Below are 21,144 nucleotides of genomic sequence, written 5' to 3' on the forward strand. Positions count from 1 at the left end.
GACACAGCTCATGATGGCGTCTCATGAGCTCTACAACTCTACATCAACCAAACCCCAGTAGAAAAAGTGACGCACTTTTTCTACTGGGCTATAATACCTAGGCACTATAATAAATAAAGAATGGGCAAACAATCAGAAGATAAGGGCGCGCATCGGAGAAGCTAGATCAACGTAAAACTGGATAGGGGCATTCTTCAAGAGCCACAACCTCTCACTTGGTATAAAAGGAAGAACGCTGCGATACTACTTAATTATCCTTTTTTATTGTGTTGAATCGTGGATCGAAGAACGTAGATATGTGCAGAAGATTGAAAGCATTTGAGATATGCTATTGCTATGGTATCAAGGAATACTTAAGATGGATTTGTGGACTCACCGAGTCACAAATGAGGAGGTCCTCAGAAGAATCAAGAAAAACCAAGAGGTACTGACCACCATCCAATCTAGAATACTTCGGAAATATTTTACGAAATGAATCCAGATATGCTCTCTAACCAGCCATCCGCCAAGGAAAAATATTTGCAAAGCGAGTTCCAGGCAGAAGAAAAACATCCTGGTTATAAAACCTCAGAACCACAACAGTTTCAACACAACATCTGGGCAGCTTTTCCGCGATGCTGCAGACAAGATAAAGATTGCCATAATGATCGCCAACATTCATCATGGATAGGCGTATCAAGAAAAAGGAAGTAAAAGCGATGTGAAGTCATATAAGTCTTACTAGTATCTTTTTATTATTCTTTACTGTTAATATATTATCAATGTACAATCGTTTTGATCAAAGTTCACTATAGGTATTCTTTAATATCGGTGACTTCCCTATCTGTTCAGGATTTTAGAATTCTTTCGTAAAACTTTTATTATCCTAATCCCATACTAATCTATAATAAAATAAAAGGAGTTTTTAAAAAGTTTATTGAAATATTACTGTAAAAAATTTAAGAGGAAACAAAGTATTGAATTGTCAAAATAAAAATGCAGCGAAAATGATATTATCTCGTAATCTTTAAAAGTGCTTTATAAAATCCAAATACATAACCTAGCTACATAATCTAAGATAGTGAAAAAATTTTTTGAAAATCAAATTTTTTTAGCAGCTGTTGATTAAGAAATTGTTTTTATAATGTTTACTAACTTGCGTAAAAATACGACAGAATATGAATAAAAACAAGATATATGTGTTTACACTGTAATTTGGACTAATTTAATGTTTGTTTAATTCCATACTCCCCTTCACTATTACTTATATGCTACTTAAATATCTGGTGTATTCATGTATACCTATACATGCAATAATACTGTAATTGTACAAAAATTCTGCATACCTAATTATGAACCTGCGAGAGATTCCAATTAAATCGCTGTATTACATAAATTCATTTCTAAGCATTTCGCACAAAGTAAAACACAAGCAAAAGTACAAAACACCATCATTTCCCTCTACTCTCTCAATCTTCCATCTTCGTCGGCCTCCCAAGATCGTAGGGCCACCTCTAGAGAGAAGCAACCTGTTGGTGACGTCACCGAGATGCATCCGGCATGGTAGAAGACATTCGTAAAGAACAGAAAACGTCTGATCGCCGCGTTGACCGCATCACATAGCCGACTTCGACCGGTCCGAACGTGCTACGATAAACACGCGGTTGGTTACCGTGGTAACGGTCTCCGTTGATTTCTCGCGTTGCAGGTAAATGTGACGTTGACGTGTGTGTGACAGCGGCGAACTCACAGCGGCTGTGTTTTGTTTGTGTTTATTACCATGGATACGTGAACGTTGGGATCAGCTGAGACGGGATATAAGGATTTATGATGGACGAGGTAGGACAACTTTATGTCGATATTAATCAAATGCAGGAGTGATGATATAAACGTCCAAAGGTTCAGACCGGTCAAAATTGTCAACTTAAAACAAATAATTATTCGGTTGTGACCTTACCATTACAGTCGAATGACCTTTTTTTCTAACAGTTTTTCTTAATTCCTTTTTAAATCTACATATTTACCTTTTAAATAATCATTTTTAAGATGTTAAAAAATTATAGGTGTCAAATGTCTCAACTCTGCGTTTTCCAAGATGTAATTAGTTTACAATAAATACTATTCAATTATTTGGCGACTTTTTTACGGTTTACCAAGATTTTATAAATATTTAACTTTGTTTAATATAAATGATTTGATTTTGTGACAAAGAATAGGTTTTAGAATACTTATTTTTTCTGGAATTAGTATTAAGACTGTTTGAATTTGCTTTATTATATTTATCTTTTCCTATATCATTTGCACTATCAATACAAAATGGTCTAATCGTCGGCCCAGTTAAATTTACATCTACTATTTAATAAAAAACGAATATTTTTCGGTATAAATTATGATTCGTAATTGAAAATATTGGGGCTAAAAATAGCCACAAATAAAATAATTATATCACAATATACAGTAAACAATATACGATTATAACAATAAATAGCTAAAAAACACTAGTTACAAAAGGTGACAATAAAAAGCTATGAAATAACAGTTTCTATGACAAATATCATGTTTGACAGTAGGAGAGTTATGACAAAAATGATATTCAAAATTCAGAACATTTTAGGGATCTTAGTCTTTAAATGATAAATTTTATTGGCCTGAATCGGTAAATTTCTATATTAATAATACATTTAATTTGAACTAGTTAAGCTACTAGTTACTTGTTCAATATTATATCTGTTATACAGGTTTCCATTTATATGCGAACGTCTGGAAAAGTCCTATGCGTTCTGTTACATTTTCCTTTCTTTCCATTTTCAGTTTTTCTATGGAGAAGTTTTTTTGTATGTAACAATGCCATTAAGATTGGTTTAGAATCTGTGCTTCCTGTTATCTGTAGTTACGTTTCTGTATACCTATACAATACTTTCCGATCTGATTTCTTTACTTTTTGTTCGTTTTATTCATTCGTTCACGTTTTTTCTGTTTTTCATTGCTTATTCATTTTATATGAAACTTGCATGTAACTTTTAATAGTAATCCCGTATTCTATACATTAACGCAGCGATATACAATTGAATTCTAATTTGATCAAATCATCTCAGAAATAATTATCCTCTATATTCCCCAAAACATCACCCTTCATATACAATTTTCTATGCCACCCTTATTGGTTTGGTTACAATAAAGCTTAGAAATGTTTCCAAGTCAAATTCGAATAATTTTATTATATGATCAGTTATTTCGGGGGTTTCTTCCTTCCTTTCGTCAGTTACAATAAATTTGACCGTATTCGACAGGTCAATATAAAATATACATATCATGTATTATATAAAAGTTGCCATGAAGAAAAATGTACCAATTTTCTGAAAAATTAAATTTTTTAGATACATACCTATATTTTTTAAACTGTTATCTTTTGTTTCATAATCGTGTAAAAATATATCTAGGATATGAAATAATAATCTTGAACTTATGTATTTCAGCCCGGAAGACCTGGAGTTGGCTATTTAGTTGTACTTTATAACAATATCTGATAATTTTGGGATATCATTTGGGAGATTTTCGATATTTCTACATACCTTTCTATTTGTTTACTTTGGCAATCCTCCAACACCGAAATACCTAATTTCTAAAAAAAAGGCTAAGAATAACTTAGCATCAAAACAAAATAGTGAGTAATAAAAATAAATTTAATTACGGAGTAAGGGGACGAAAAAAATTATACCTGATATAAAAATAACATAGACGAAGCTCTTGACACCAAACAGAATTTACCTGTCACTTATTAAGGATAACTAAACGTTCTCAGACATCAATACCACCAATATCCCTCCACCACCAATATTCCTCAATAAGGAAAAGCAATCGAAATGGGCCAGAAATAACAGAGAAAAAACCAATGCTTTCTAGAACTAGTTCATACAATTTTCAATCAAATAATTTGAAATCAATACCTGAATAAATAAAGGAAATAAATGGAGTACCTAGTACCAAATAAACCTTTTCAAAAGATACTTTTTTTAAAAAAGCCTTGGTTCTGATGCGATAATACGCAGATTTCAAAAATGAACAAAGAAAGCAATAACTTCAATATTAAAAACTTTAAACGCAATATTAATATTAAATTATACCATATCAGAAAAAAAAATATATAATATATGAGTTAATATCATATAGACCCATAAATCTATTACCAGTGCTTTCCAAAGCACACAAGAAAAATTGATAATGAGACGGATCAAGCTTAAAGTGTAATTATACGAATTTTAAACAAGGTTAAACTTAAACAGCATTGTCTGTAAGTGTTAAAATTGAGGCTTAAATGAAGATTAGTCGGACCGTGTGAAAGAAAATTAAAAATGCAAGCGTTCAAAAATGAAAAAGAACTGCAAAATACTGTTTTGTTGTTTATCTCCGGCTCTAGTTAATGGATTTTGAAATTTTTTTTTTAATTTGTATGTAGTTTTTGTGTACATTACAAACTTGCCATGTTTTAATAATATTATTAATAAATAAACAATGTAATTTGTTTAAGCAACTAAAAAAGTAAATTTTAACCAAAAAATTCAATTTTTTTTATTATAATCTAATTCATTTTCTATTGTTTAGTAAAACTTTGAATACAACGTAGAGCGAAAAAATCCCAGTGGTTGGCTGTATACCATAGTTTAAAAAAACTTACATGGAAGTAAAGATTTCTTGTGTGTAATTGTATGTTTTATTAAAAAATTATTTAAAATTTATCCAAATGGATTACAAATCTTCAAAACGTTTTCGGTCCAGTCGGACCATCATCAATGAAAAACCTTAAAAGTAGTTAGCTGGTTCTAATAGTAGGACAAACTTGATCCCCTTTCGAGCATGAAAGATGAATGTTCCATTCATGTTAAACCTTGTATCATTGCAATATTAAAATTAACCATGATTTTACTACTACTTTAAATGTTTTTCACTGATAATATTCCGACTGGACCGCAAATTGTTTTAAATTGTAGTCCTTTTGGATAAATTTGAAATATTTTTTTAATAAAATATACCATTAAGACAAGAAGTCTTTAATTCTACGTAAGTTTGTTTAAAGCTTTAAATATTTATTTTTAAAATAAGCCTAATTACGTGTCTTACTTAATATAAACAAATTGTCTGCAAATTTAAAAATATCTTTATTTTTTACCTAATCATTCCACTTTTTTTACATCACATGCCATATTACAACTTTTTTCTTTTAAATTAGTGTAAAAATTGTCGTATTATATAATATCGTACAAACTCAGAAAGCCAGAAGCTCTTTCAACAGTCTTAGGAAGATTATCTGCAACTTATCTTTAAGTATCAATATACGCATAAGAATTCTTAGGTGTTATGTCTTTAGTGTCCTCCTCTATGGCCTTACAAAAGATGCCATAAAACGATTAGAGGCATTTGAAATGTGGTGCTAGCTACATATGTTGAGGGTCTCATATATGCACTACACAAGTAACATAAATATTTTCAGAGGCTAAGAAAAAACAAAGAAAGTATTAACACCGCGAAGAACAGAAAATTGGCTTACTTCGGCCACATAATGCGTAATAATAAATACCGAGTTCTACAGTTGATTCTACAAGGCAAGATTGAGGGTAGGAGAGGCCCTGGAAGTAGACGTCTATCCTGGCTGGCCAATCTTAGGAAGTGGACTGGTCTAACGTCAACTGACCGATTTCGAGCTGCTGTGAATAGAATAAGATGGGTCAATCTGGTCGTCAACATCAATATAAGATAGCCATATTTAGAAGAAAAGAAGAAAATTGTTAGCTTTTTAAATACAAAAAAATATTTTGTCTACGAGTAATAGTTTAAAAGTTATTCTAATTTTTAGTTAAAAATAACAGTAAGTTTGCAAAACTATTTTTGGTTATAAAAATGATCTGTTTTAAATTTTGTTTGATGTATGTTAAACGTAAAAGTATTTACTTTTCAAACGGTATCCGTATAATTATCGCATTTTCATTATTTTACAAGAAGTTATATTATTAGAAAAAATGACCTCCGGGAAAACAATTTGAACAAGTTTTAAACCAATTTATTAATGGATCGGGCGCAAATTTTGATCGTTTGTTAAGCACTATAAGCTTCCATTTGAAAGCCATCACAAAAATGTAATTTATTTTTTATAAAAGTTATAAACGATTAATCATTTTGCCTTATTTTGCTGTTTTGAGCAACCAATAAAATTAAAAATTTACTACAATACGCCATTTTGAAGGGTTTTCACCTTCTAAGATAAAATGAGAAAAGAATAAGGAATAAGAAAAAATGAAAAATAATCATACCTTAATATAAAGTGGTGTATAAGACGACAAAAGAGCAGCTGCAGGGTTGGGTTTTATATGTATTATACAGAAAAGACTGATAAACAGATACACTTCTGGAAAGGAGGGGCAGAGAGCATATAACTACCTAATAGAAAATAATGATAAAAAATGTAGTCGTAATAAAACTATTATAGTATCTAGTATCAAACGAAGATGATAATACAAAGTAAAGATAAGTTTTGAGGAGAGTTAACGTTTGCAACAGAAGCCGCAAGTGGAGAAATATACATTGCAGGGAATCTCAATAGAAAGCTTGGATTAAGAGACGACATTACACTCTAGATATATTTTTATATCTAGAGTGTATATATAATATGACACTCTAGTCATATTTTATAGAACTATATCGAGAAATAACCAGAAATAAGAATGAAAGGAGATAGCTAGAATTTTGCACATTCAACAATATGACAATAACTAATACATTTTTTAAATACAAAAAAACCTACATATAAGTATACTAGAAAAGTCGAAATGACAAATACATAATTGACTGTATACTACTTGAAAGCAATGGTAGAAAAAAGTCATGGATACAAAACTACACAGAGGACCCGAAATAGACAGCGACCATTACATGGGAGTAACTAAGATACCAGAGAAAATAAAGAAGAACGAAAATCTTAGTACAGAAAAGGAAAAATCAATTAAAACAGAAACGATCAAAATATATGCACTAAGAAACAAAGAAATGGCAAAAATATTTGAAAAAAAGTAAACCAAAAACTTGTTATAATAAAATAAATAGCAGATAATAATGATATAAACAACCTATGAAATAATTCTAAGGATCTACTGTTTCATACAGCTAAAGAAGTATGCGAAATAAGTAAAAAAGACTCCTCAAACAAACGGACAACGTTATAGCCCGAAGAAATAAAAAAGCAAGTAAAGAAAAAATCATGAAAACAATATCTAAAAGGTAAAATTTACTAGAATTACAATAACTATAAAAATTAAGGAAAAAAGGTAAAAATATTAGTAACATCAGCAAAGAGAGATACTTGTAAAAAATTCGGACACAAAATAGAAGAACATAGCAAAAGTAATCAAAAGTTATTCTACAGAATCCTGTAGACGGTAAGAACACAACATCGAGTTAGAATCTATGGAGAGGGCATCACGTGACTAAAAACGACCTCACTTCGGCTATATTTTTTTGACACTTTTGACAGATCGTATATGTTTGTTTACGTTTGTTGATTTTCGAATGTTTTTAGTTTTATAATACTTTTATAGAAACTGTAATAATATATTGTGATAGTGCATAATAATGGTTTCTTGTTCTCAACGTAGTTGCAGTGGCAGAAGCAATGTTAATAAAAAATCTTCAGGAATAACGTTCTACAGGTTAGTATACAAATATGTAAACAAAGTAATGGCCCGTACTTCAGAGAATAAATTAATAGTATTTGACTGTATTAATTTATCGTTATGTATAATATATCGTGTTTTTAGTGTTTACCGCGGGATAAATAAATCATAGTTTATTAAACATGTATTGCACTTTGTAGATTATGATTAAATCTTCTGAATAACTAGTCATATTTTTATAGTAGTTTTAATATTATTGAGTCCGGCCATGATCTCACCGCCATATTGGTATCACCGTTAGCCACGCCTACCTACGCCGTTTTTAATACACACGTTAATATGCTCATAGCTTCTCCATAGATTCTAACTCGATGGAACACAAAGAAAAACAAGAAATATACAGTATTAAGGATAAAAATTAAGAATTAATAATAGAGACAAAACAAATAGTAAAAAGATGGAAAGAACACTTTGAACAACTGTTAATTAGAAAAAAAAACAAAATAGCAATAATGAAGAATAAGGTACTTAGTATACTGGAAAATAACAAGAAAACTCAATAAATAAGGATGAAAAAGAAGATGCAATAAAGACATCAACGTACGGAAAACAAATAATGTGAATAGAATAACAGCAGAAATAATAAAAAAACATGGGAAAAAAGGAGAACAAATATTACTAAAAATAATGAATAAAACATGAAAAACTGGATATACATTTTTTTCATGGAAAGGATTGACGTTGCTGTATACATCTATGAAACTCTTAGAAAAAATAATAAACGAATGATAGAACACACATTAGGTGAAGAAGACAGTGGATTTAGAAGTGGTAGGAGTATAGAGAAGTTGTAAGGTTTACTATACATTTTTCTTCATTGAGTAGGATGAGGGCTGCTTCTTCGATTTTTATCTTTTTTATGTATGTTTCTTTTATGACTATTGTTGCATCTTTTCATTGTACTCAAATTTATTGTCTCAGGCATGTTTTTTATATCTGTGATTTGTGCTATTTTTGACGTAGGTATGTTTAATGCTCATTTATCCTCACACTTAGTGGTCTTGCGGTTTCTCCCACATAGAAGTTGTTGCATTCACAAGGTATTTTATAGATCCAGTTCTTTGATCTACCTTGTGTGTTGTTAGGTTTCGTTTTAGACATAATGAATCTAAGTGTATTGGTTATTTTGAGTGTTGTTGTGACGTTGTACTTGTTTTCTATCCTTTTCAATTTTTCTAATAAGCCCTTTACATATGGTACTGTTGTCATCCTTGAGTCCCTTCTTGTGAGTGTTTCTGGGTTGCCTATGTTATTTTGTGTTTTCTTTTTTCTATTTTCTGGTCAACTAAATTGGTGAATAATAGACATGCCAAAAGAAAACAATTTCAGAACCTTATTTTGATGAAAATATAATGCAGAAGAAAATGTATTAGTGGATATTTTTATCATCATACAAATATTCTAAGGTCGGTAAAAAAATATAAATATATCAAAACAATTTCCTACTAACAGTGTCTAAACATATTCTTCTTTTGGTGCCTATCCTCTGTGGATGTTGGCAATCACGTTGGTCCATACAACTTTGTTGACAGCTGCTCTAAATAGATGTATGGTAGTCATTCCTGTCCACTGTCTGATGTTCTTCAACCACGATGTCCTTCTTTGTCTTTCTAGATCTTTATTCATACGTTGGATCACGGTGTTTTTTGTAACATGATGGATATAGCAAATTCTGAGCATGCGGAGGTAGCACCACATTTCGAAGGCTTCTAATCGTTTGAATGTTGCCTCCGTCAAGGTCAAGGCTTTGACTCCATATAAAAGGGTATAAAATACATAGCATCTCAAGAGTCGTGTCTAAACATCCCGTTTGTTTATACAATTGTACATAGAGGGTTTGGACACTGCGGACAAATATCATTTCTATTGTATGAAAGTATCTTCACATACGATGTTTTCATCTGGAGCATCAAGTAGCAATATTTACGAGTTTTATATAAACATTGCATATAAATTTTCTTGCATTTTATAAGTTCTTATGTCGTTAATCATGTGTGTTTTTTTGTTTTTTTTTATATGAGCACATCATCCATTGTTTTTTTTTATTTTATCAATTTACTTGTGTTGGCGTCTGATACTATAACATACTGAATTTCTTTTATATACTTATATAGAGACAGATATAAAAGACAGTTGTTGAGAATAGTAACAAAATGTTATAGGAAGAACAGAAATAATAAATAACCAATATTTCAGGTTAGCAATCTAAAAGATCAATATCAGTAGATAATTATAAATCAAAACAACTCATCCAACTTTTTGCAATGCTGACACAACAGTAACCGGAGTAATAAGTATCTTTTAATTGCTAATGTATTTTTTGCAATACCTTGTAGGTACATTAATTTATCTGTTAATTGATTATGTCTCCGTCAGGAGTTTATTGATATCACAATTCGCTGAAATTATTTTAATTGAAAAGCAAGAAAAAAGAAAATATAAAGACTCCATCTTGCAAGATCCAAAACAGGAGTTAACAAACGAGTTTTGATTAATTCATTTGTCTGGTTGGACCACCAGCATCAAAAAAGCATTACAAATTCAATATACACGTTTTTTTACTTCTTTTGCTTTCAGTGCTTGGTATTGCCAGTTGTTTTTGTATCTGAAATAATAAAAAGAAAAAATTAAAAGTTATTGACTATTTGGCTAATATAAGTGATATTTTGTAATATTAATTTATTCTTCGAATGTTTTATATACACTATACAATAATCAATTAATGAGTACATATTCAAAATTTCTTATATAAAAACATAAGTAAACAATTTTATTGTAATCGAACAAGGCTGGTAAAAGGGTTTTTTATGAAAATGTTTTTTTATCTTCACATTAATCTATCACACTGTGCTACACCATTTAAATCAATTATGTATGCAGCAAAATTTCCAAAAAAATCAACGAAATATTATCTGCAAATATTTTTAACCAAAAATAATAATAAAAAATGTGACATCATATTAATGATGATAATAATAAGAACTCAATTTACATACAAGAAAACACTTGATGTAATATTCTTCAAAGCTTATTACTTACTGACTCAGTAATTATAAAGAAAAAAATTAAATAAATGGCTGAATATCAATACCTAGCTAAAATGTAGCAAACTAAGAAAAAATCCATATGATATAACTACCTTGTGCTCGAATTGATCCATAACTGATCTTCTTTTTCTTCTGCAATTCAAGGATTAGGCTTGAAGCGGGTTTCATCTTCTTTCTAGCCATCTTCTTATGGGCATGCCCACGTCTCTTCTTTCTCGTGGTCTCTAGTTAAATATTTGTTGAAGCGAAGCTTTTATACTCGCGTTGTATTACTTTTTTTTCTCTACAAAGAATTTTCTTTCAAGAAATATTACTTCTTTTAATTTTTTTATATCTGAATAAAAGATTATATTTATTGTGAAATGAAATCACTGAATAAAATATTAAAAAATCCAATTAATTGTGATCTAGTTATAATCGTGGTTGAAGGTCTTTGTTGATTATATGACAAACTAACCTTTTATTGCCAAAAATTCTCTATTGGCTCCGTTTCTTCTTACGACCGTGATCTGCTTAAATTTTGCTCGTACTCTCAGTTGCTCTACACACGCCTACTATCTCCTCTGCTTGTCAACGTCTCTTGCATACACTATCGCCGCAACAGTTTCTTCAAAAGCTCCTGGACCAAACTCCTATCTCACAGGAACCCAATTTCTTTCTAGTCGAAAGGATTTTCACTTAATCGACTAGTACCAAATATACTATACACCTGTTTGTTTATTACGGGATGTACTTTCGTTGTCCACTGCTACCAATTCTTAGGACTCGTTCTACAGACACAAAACACCTTTCACAATTATTATTTGACAAGAACTCTGCTAAATTTCACTGCAGGATATGGAACAAAAACAACTTGTTTCTTCCGACATTCAAATTACAATAGTGTCCCTTTTCCTGAGCCAAACATGACTTACTTCACTTCAATCCCTTCTTCTCCTTTTCACCAATCAGATACACACATCCTACATACCACGCCATCACTTTTGACCAATCAAATTCTGTGACTTGTCAAACACAAGCTCAATGCCTTTATGATATCACATAACCTTGGTATTTTTAAATTTTACATAAATAAGGTCTTTTCTTTGTTTCCAAGTTTCTAGAGACAATACAGCTAATACTACTTTGGTTATTGTATACTTATCGCTGACCACAAAACTTTCTAATTCTTTGTCCAATTTCTTTGTAAACAAATGACTTAAACATAATGACGGTATTAGATTTTTGTTTCGATACAGGGCAGCGACAAGCCACTTATACGTATTTCGACCTCTTTACGTCTCCTCAGAGCGGTATAGCCACTGCTCTGAACCAAAACAAAAATCTTTCCCGTCCTAGACAATAGTTATAAGAGCGCTCTCCTCAAAAGACTTAAACCTTATATTCTAAAATTAACATCTTTGGGCTATTAACATTAATCGTTTATGATAAATCCTTTATTGTTATCATATATTATCGTACAAATATCTATTCTCCTATCTGCCTATAATTCAAATTATATTTGAATATTTGAATCTTACAAATTTAACATTCCTATTTATACGGTAAAACGAATTTACTTGTTTGGTGAATTTAAATATATATATATATATATATATATATATATATATATATATATATATATATATATATATATATATATATATATATATTATCTCAGCACCAACAACGACATTTTCATTTCTAAAAATGTTACAATCCGTTCACCATGCTTCGGAGGGCACGTAAAGTCGGTCCCTCTGGGCTAGTATGCATCGACTATTTGAAACAGGGTTAAAGATGCAATTGGCGCCGGAATAATCCTAATAGATCTTCCCTGCAAAAATGCCATACGATATTATTATTATTATATACAAACGCTTATACAGCGAGGGTTTTAGACATTGCAATTTTGTGTGTTTAATTTTACTGTTTAAAAATTAAATGCCTGGTAACAATTTATGCATTACATATAATACAAAGCTAATATGTAACTCAGGACAACTTTAAAGTAATATCTTTTATCTCAATGATCGCACCAGTTATTACATAAATTTCCACAGTTTGTCTAAAAACAGTTTTAGAACCTTTTTATAACGTTATTTGTTTGGCAACAATTTAAAGCCATGACAATAAACTTTTCTTTCTTTATGGTAACTAACACCTCATAACACAATGAATAGTCAGTCGTGCAACCTGGAAGTAACAATATTTCTCATACATACGATGACGCATTCTATCACGAGGAGACCAGAGAAATCCGTACTTCTACCAGTCGCGTGGGTGTTCGCATAATTGGAAATTGAAGAATGGACAGTCGAATTATCATGCGAAATGCCAAAGAGATATTTATAATTATTGAGAATCACTTTTATTTGCACTGTTAATACGTTCAACAGGAAATGCTTGGAGGCATAGATAATCTGGAGGTTACAAAGTGGAATCTATTTAGATTGTATCGAATTTGAATATATCATGGATGATAAACTGACAACAACTATGTTTAAAAAAAAATACAGATATGGGTGCGTCTTCACATCTACAAATTTGCTAGAGCAATTGGAATAACAACTCTGTAGTACAATAAATATAAATATTATGAGTAATAAGCTGCTTTCGATTTTAAATGCTTTAAATATCTATTGGCAACTACAAAATTTACAAAGATCAACAATTATACAAAAGATTCACTTTTTGCACTGTATAATAGCTATTTAACAAACAATTATATATTAATAAAGGCGATCAGTAATCGAGATATTTTAACGGGTCAACGGTAGCGAACGCGTTAATTTTTGAGATTATATTAATCAATATTTTAATCTCCGCGTTAGTTATCGGACTTTTGTATCTATTAAAAAAACCTGTTAAGTAAAAATACCGTTAAAGTATTTTGTGTTGATTGACATTCTGGAAAATTTGTATTTAAGTGTTGCTGTATTTGTGTGACAGATGAATGCACTGATGTGGTATTGATACCAGTAGAAGTACTTTCAAAAGTTACTCTCAGTTTTAATCTCTAGATAATTCTGTATACACCTTACTGTGGCAGCAGGCAGCAGTATATTTCCAACCACCAAATATTTTAATAGTTAAAAAGGTTATACCACCGTTACAGAAAATCGTCGCAGAAAACTGCGAAAAACAACATCCAGTGTAGAGATGATGCTGCTTAGTTTGGCAATTTGGAAAAAATATCAATGCCAAGTGCTTGTGTGAAACATTTGTTATTTTTATAAAAAATTACGCTTATAGAAATTTGTACACATATTGATCTAAGAATTAAAAATACCCATATATATATATATATATATATATATATATATATATATATATATATATATATATATATATATATATATATATATATATATATATTGTTATGATGTGTTTTTTGTTTGAATGATGAGCAATGAGTATTTTTAATAATATAGGGTTTTTATCGCGGTTCTCAAAGAATTAGTTTGTAAGTACTTTTTTAAATTATCTTTATTATAACTATTATGAAACACACATATATATCTAACCTAGCCAATGTAAATTTAAAATAAACTATCTTTAAATTGATGTTCTTATAAAACTAATTAAATTCTATAGACAATATTAAATTTAAACAAACTATCTTCAAAATTGAAATTGTTATAACACTAACTAAATTATATTAACAAAATTTTGTACCTTTCTTTCACTGAATGCCTAAATGAACTGTTTTCCACTATATATATTCTAATCACCACTGAATGTCTTCGTACTTCGGTTATCCTTGTTTTTGTGAAATTTCTTTTTCCAATTATCAGCTTCTACCAATTTAAGATATATTTTTCTTCACCAGCATTTATATACCACCAAGCAAACCAGCAAACACCATTTATATTTATTCTTCTTTTCAATATACCAATATCCAATTATTATAAGTTGATTTATACTAATCTCCAATCATAATATAATTTTAATTCCTTCCAATGTCCATCCAATATTCTTCTAATATACTTTTATAATCTTCAATAATTATTTGTGTATAATTATAAATGTGCATTAAATATATGCATAATTTTTAATCTTCATTTAACTCACTATATTAAACAATTGGACTATCTCCAACTAACTTTCATATTTCTTATTAAACTGCTTGACTGACTTACTAAAACTGTGAACAATTTACTTCACTAACTAATCTACTAACTTTCATAATAAACTGCTTGACTTCTGACTAAAAACTTCCCTCTTGAATCCAAATCACGGGTATTTATATCCTTTTGGATATTCCAGAACCATCTGGTAAGAGATCATGTTCCAATTTGTTCTATTTCTTCGATATCGATGTTCTCGAAAAAAATATCTGTTCTATCCACCGACATAATCATTATTCCAGAATGTTCGACAGTAAACAATGGTCACACTCTGCACTCTGGAGAATTCGTTAATGTTCCATTGATAATTCTGTTGACATTTAGGCTTTTCAGATCAGAATAAACATTGAAATTAGTAACTAACACTCTAATTTAATAAAATACACAATTCAAACAATATATTATTATAACCCCACTTTATATTCGTATTATGATTAATTTCTATCTGTCAATTACTTACTGTATAGTTGGTTGCCTAGGCACATGGCTCACTTAAAATACAACTTTTTACACTTATTATATGCTAATTTATTAAAAATGCCCTCACATAAATATATTTTTGTTAATTTCTCTAGTATATAACTTATTTAAAATAATCAAATACTTTTTTATATCTAATATTATGTAGTATATAACTTATAAATTATTTTCTATAAACCCCAATTGTCACAATACCCCAAAATAATATTTAAAATAAATAATTTACTTATTATTTTTTTAAATATTAATTTTCTCATACCTTATTAAATTTAATAAATCAAATTTTTTTTTTTATTATTTAAAATGTGTTAAATACATCTCTGTTCGCTGTCTATATCAAAGCAGAGAACAACGTAGCACAGTTCGGCTATTCTATGGTCAAACTGTCATGTCAAATGGAGAATGGATTTTATCAGAGAATAAAATATAACCTTAATTAAAAATATAATCTATATTGTGTTCTGTTTATTTATAGACAAAATCTAGGAAGTATTTCCATTCAAAATAAATTTCATCAATATAAATTGGTAAGTTTTTCCACTTTATTATATTAGAAAGACATTTTTATAGCAATTATAGTATCAATTTTGTGTCTAACCCCAAATTATGATTTTTAGGGTACAAATTAATTTCCATATATACAAAATTCAACAAGTATGATGTCAAATTGATTCAAAATAATGAAATCTACCATCTATTTAACAAATCAAGTCTATTGAATAAAATGGATATATCAGTAAGATGTTAGTGTTAAGTTTATAACCTAGATATATCATTACTTTTTTGAAAAATTGTACATTTTTCTTGATTTATTTTTAGTCCAACTTTGTCTAATCTATTTATTATAATTTTTAGGTGTTTCTCATGATCTTCAGCAGTTTTAGAAAAAATTAATATAACATCAATGTAGTGAATTACAAAATGTTCATATTGATCCAAAATATCATGAAGACATCTACATAGAACACTGCAAGATGATTGAAGTCCAACTGGTACTACTTTGAATTGATATACTACTCTATCTATCTGAAATCCTGTATACTGTCTACTTTTTCTTTGTAGAGGTATTAACCAAAAACTATGCTGTAAATCGATTTTAGTGAAAAATGACATTCCTGTAATTCTTCCTAATATTCCATCTATACTCATTGGTGCTTCAAATTGCTTTTCAGTAATCTTGTTAATATTCCTTGCATCCAAACATAACCTGATTTCACCTGATCTTTTTCGTACTACTACTATGGGGTTAATAAAACGTGTGTTTGCCTTCTCAATGATCCCATCTTCTAACATATTATTAATTGTTTTGTTTACTTCTTCTCTGTATTTATATGGTATTGGGTATGATTTTGTTTTAAAATCTTTTTCTTCTTTAACTTTTATACTATGGATATAATTTTGTGCAATTCTATTTTCTTTATTGACAAGTCCCTTGTGTTGCTGCAATATGGAAATGACTACTGATTTATATTCTTCAGGGCAATTTAAAACTTTCATCATATCTTCTTCTTTACAAATAACATTATTCTTCATTATGCACTCATTATTCCTTGCTTCCAATTTTACGCACTCCGCCTCGTAGGCATCCATCTGCTTAAAATTTCCATTCCTTAAATATTCACTACAATAATTATTCTTTACATTCTTTTGGGACATTTCCCTATCATCAAAATACATTTCTTCTTCATAAACATCATTATTTTCTTTTAATAATATCCTATCAACTCTTATTCCTTCTTCCACCTCATCTTTCTGCATAAATTTAATTATTTGCCCTTCCAAAGTTACCATTTTTTCTTCAAAATCTATCTTTACTTTCTTCTTTTCCAATTCATCATTTCCCATTAATATATCAACACATAAATCCTTGACAATCAATCCTTGCATATTAATTTCTTTATTAAGAATATTAATTTTAAAATTGGCTAGTTTATCAATTTCACCAAACTTCTTATTATTTGCACCAACAATTTTAATTTTTGGAATCTTTATTATATCTGATAATTTTAATGTATTAAAAATAAAATTCTCCGAGACTAAAGTACTTTCTGAACCAGTATCTATCATAATCTTAATCATTTTATTTTTGGCCAAAGCATTTATATAAATTAAATTAATAGATTCAATAATTTTCTCTTCATCTAAAGAAATAAATTCTGAAGGTTTTTCATAATAGCAATGGCCTAACTTGTAATTCAGAAAGTTTACTGCACAAAATTTTGATTATTAGAATTGTCAGATTGTATCTGACCACTTGGATCTGATGTCCTATGTCTTTCCCTACTATGACTTCTACTCACATTTTCCTGCCTTGTACTACTTCGTTCCCTGTCTTCGCAGCTTCTATTCCTTCGAACACAATTTACCTGTCTGTTATAGTTAGGTCGCTCTGTATTTTTTCTATTGTTAAAATCTTGTCTATTATAATTAGTATTATTATTAAAATTTTGTCTATTATAACTAGTATTATTATTAAAGTTCTGTCTATTTTGATTACTATTATTATTATTAAAATTTTGTAAACTATTACCATATCTATAATTATTATATGATTGTCTATATTGTTGATTATCATTTTTATTATATTGAAAGTTATTATTGTTTTTTCTGTTGTTATTATTACTTGTCATATTGCCTCTTTGTATTCTTTGAATAAAATTAATAAAACTATCTATTGTTTGAATATTTTGTACAGTTACGGTTTGCACAACATCAGCATCAAAATGTCTAGATACATTTAAGACTGTTTCATCCTCTCTAAGTGGTGGTTCTAAATATTTTGCAACTGTTATCAATTTCAATGCATAATCTACCATATTTGATATTAAATTTTGATTATACTTTCCAAAATATAGAATTTCTCTAAACTTGGCTTGCTCTAATTCACCCCAATAATAATTTAAAAATTTATTTTCAAATGTTTGAAAATTATCTAAATCATTCTCAATACTAGCAAACCAAGTTGCTGCATTGTCATTTAATGTCACTCTAATATAATCTTTAATATCATTAATATTATTCACAAATCTTAATTTATGTTTTAAACTATTTATGTATACTCTAGGATGCAAATTTTTTATATTACCAGAGAATTTAATCCCAGTCTCATTTGTTAAATTTAAGTAAGGTCTCCCTATGTCTCTCATTTGTGAAATATCATCTATTCTCTGTTCCACATTTCTTATTTGATTACAATTTATTTGGATATTTTGTTGTATATCGTCTAATTTTTCTTCTGTGTTTCTCCTGTCTTCGTTAATTTTTACTTCTAAGTTACATTTCTGTAACTCTATTTTCTGTTCTATATCTATCTTATTATCTTGAATAATCCTCTTTACTTCTGTCCTCTCATTGTCTATCCTTTTCTTGTAGTCATTCCGTATACTTTTTATTTCATTTGCTACTTTTTTCTCTGCAGCTTCAAGTTTTTTATCCATTTGTTTTACAATTTTATTATTATTATCTTCTATTTTCTTTTCTAATTTTCTATAATTCTCTTCCAATTTCTGTTCCATTTTTTTCATGTCTTCTTTGATTTCTTTTGAATTCTCTTCCATTGTCTTGTTCATCTGCATCATTAATGACATCAAAGCTGCCATATTGACATTTTCCTCTCTTTCTGGATTCATTTCTGCAGTATCTTGTGGAACTTGAACTAAACTCTCCTCTTGTATAGGTTGTGTTTCTACTTCCACATCTTCTTCATTCTTTTTGCTTCTTGTACCTTTCTTTCCTTGAGACATTTTGAGACTTTACTTGTTCAAATATAATTAAAAATAAAATCTATAATTTTTTCTTTCTACTGATAATTAATTTAATTATATGAGAGCACTTATCTTCCCAAACTAATTCTTTTAAATAGAGAGCCACCGCGTTGGGTGCCAAATTGTTATGATGTGTTTTTTGTTTGAATGATGAGCAATGAGTATTTTTAATAATATAGGGTTTTTATCGCGGTTCTCAAAGAATTAGTTTGTAAGTACTTTTTTAAATTATCTTTATTATAACTATTATGAAACACACATATATATCTAACCTAGCCAATGTAAATTTAAAATAAACTATCTTTAAATTGATGTTCTTATAAAACTAATTAAATTCTATAGACAATATTAAATTTAAACAAACTATCTTCAAAATTGAAATTGTTATAACACTAACTAAATTATATTAACAAAATTTTGTACCTTTCTTTCACTGAATGCCTAAATGAACTGTTTTCCACTATATATATTCTAATCACCACTGAATGTCTTCGTACTTCGGTTATCCTTGTTTTTGTGAAATTTCTTTTTCCAATTATCAGCTTCTACCAATTTAAGATATATTTTTCTTCACCAGCATTTATATACCACCAAGCAAACCAGCAAACACCATTTATATTTATTCTTCTTTTCAATATACCAATATCCAATTATTATAAGTTGATTTATACTAATCTCCAATCATAATATAATTTTAATTCCTTCCAATGTCCATCCAATATTCTTCTAATATACTTTTATAATCTTCAATAATTATTTGTGTATAATTATAAATGTGCATTAAATATATGCATAATTTTTAATCTTCATTTAACTCACTATATTAAACAATTGGACTATCTCCAACTAACTTTCATATTTCTTATTAAACTGCTTGACTGACTTACTAAAACTGTGAACAATTTACTTCACTAACTAATCTACTAACTTTCATAATAAACTGCTTGACTTCTGACTAAAAACTTCCCTCTTGAATCCAAATCACGGGTATTTATATCCTTTTGGATATTCCAGAACCATCTGGTAAGAGATCATGTTCCAATTTGTTCTATTTCTTCGATATCGATGTTCTCGAAAAAAATATCTGTTCTATCCACCGACATAATCATTATTCCAGAATGTTCGACAGTAAACAATGATCACACTCTGCACTCTGGAGAATTCGTTAATGTTCCATTGATAATTCTGTTGACATTTAGGCTTTTCAGATCAGAATAAACATTGAAATTAGTAACTAACACTCTAATTTAATAAAATACACAATTCAAACAATATATTATTATAACCCCACTTTATATTCGTATTATGATTAATTTCTATCTGTCAATTACTTACTGTATAGTTGGTTGCCTAGGCACATGGCTCACTTAAAATACAACTTTTTACACTTATTATATGCTAATTTATTAAAAATGCCCTCACATAAATATATTTTTGTTAATTTCTCTAGTATATAACTTATTTAAAATAATCAAATACTTTTTTATATCTAATATTATGTAGTATATAACTTATAAATTATTTTCTATAAACCCCAATTGTCACAATATATATATATATATATATATATTAAACCTAGAGCTAAGATTAATACTATTATAAAAATTAATAATATATTATAATAAATAATAAACTCACCAGTCTTCCCGGTTGAACCGCGTCGATATCCATTGGGCCGAGCTTTCGACATCCTCTCTAATGTCTTCTTCATATATATATATATATATATATATATATATATATATATATATATATATATGAATATATATATGAAAATTACTTAGTTCTCGGGAAGAACCGCGTTGAGAATTTATTACTCGACGTTTCGGCACCTATTTTGGAGCCATTATCAAGAGTGATACGGTTCGGTTCGAGTTCGGGGTCTCAATCCTCCTACTCCCCTCACTCGAGACGTACCAGTATCGTGTTCTGTATTACAAGAACTGTCTCTCGGCACTGAGGTCTCAATCTGCCTACTCCTCAATGTCGAGTGACAACGGCCTAACAGCTTGAACACGCGCGATGACGCGAAACGATTGCTGGC

General features: G+C 29.2%; 1 protein-coding gene across 1 annotated transcript in view; it reads left to right on the top strand.

Moving 5' to 3' along the window:
* Window positions 1-1,570: 1,570 nt before the first annotated feature.
* Window positions 1,571-21,144, top strand: part of LOC140437038 (uncharacterized) — a 390,144-nt gene continuing 370,570 nt past the window's right edge. Inside the window, exon 1 of the mRNA XM_072526272.1 lies at window positions 1,571-1,818. Coding sequence (XP_072382373.1) covers window positions 1,807-1,818 — 12 coding nt within the window. The 5' untranslated portion in view covers window positions 1,571-1,806. The remainder of the gene's footprint in view (window positions 1,819-21,144) is intronic.

The sequence above is a fragment of the Diabrotica undecimpunctata genome, chromosome 3, assembly GCF_040954645.1.
Source record: "Diabrotica undecimpunctata isolate CICGRU chromosome 3, icDiaUnde3, whole genome shotgun sequence".
Taxonomy (NCBI): domain Eukaryota; kingdom Metazoa; phylum Arthropoda; class Insecta; order Coleoptera; family Chrysomelidae; genus Diabrotica; species Diabrotica undecimpunctata.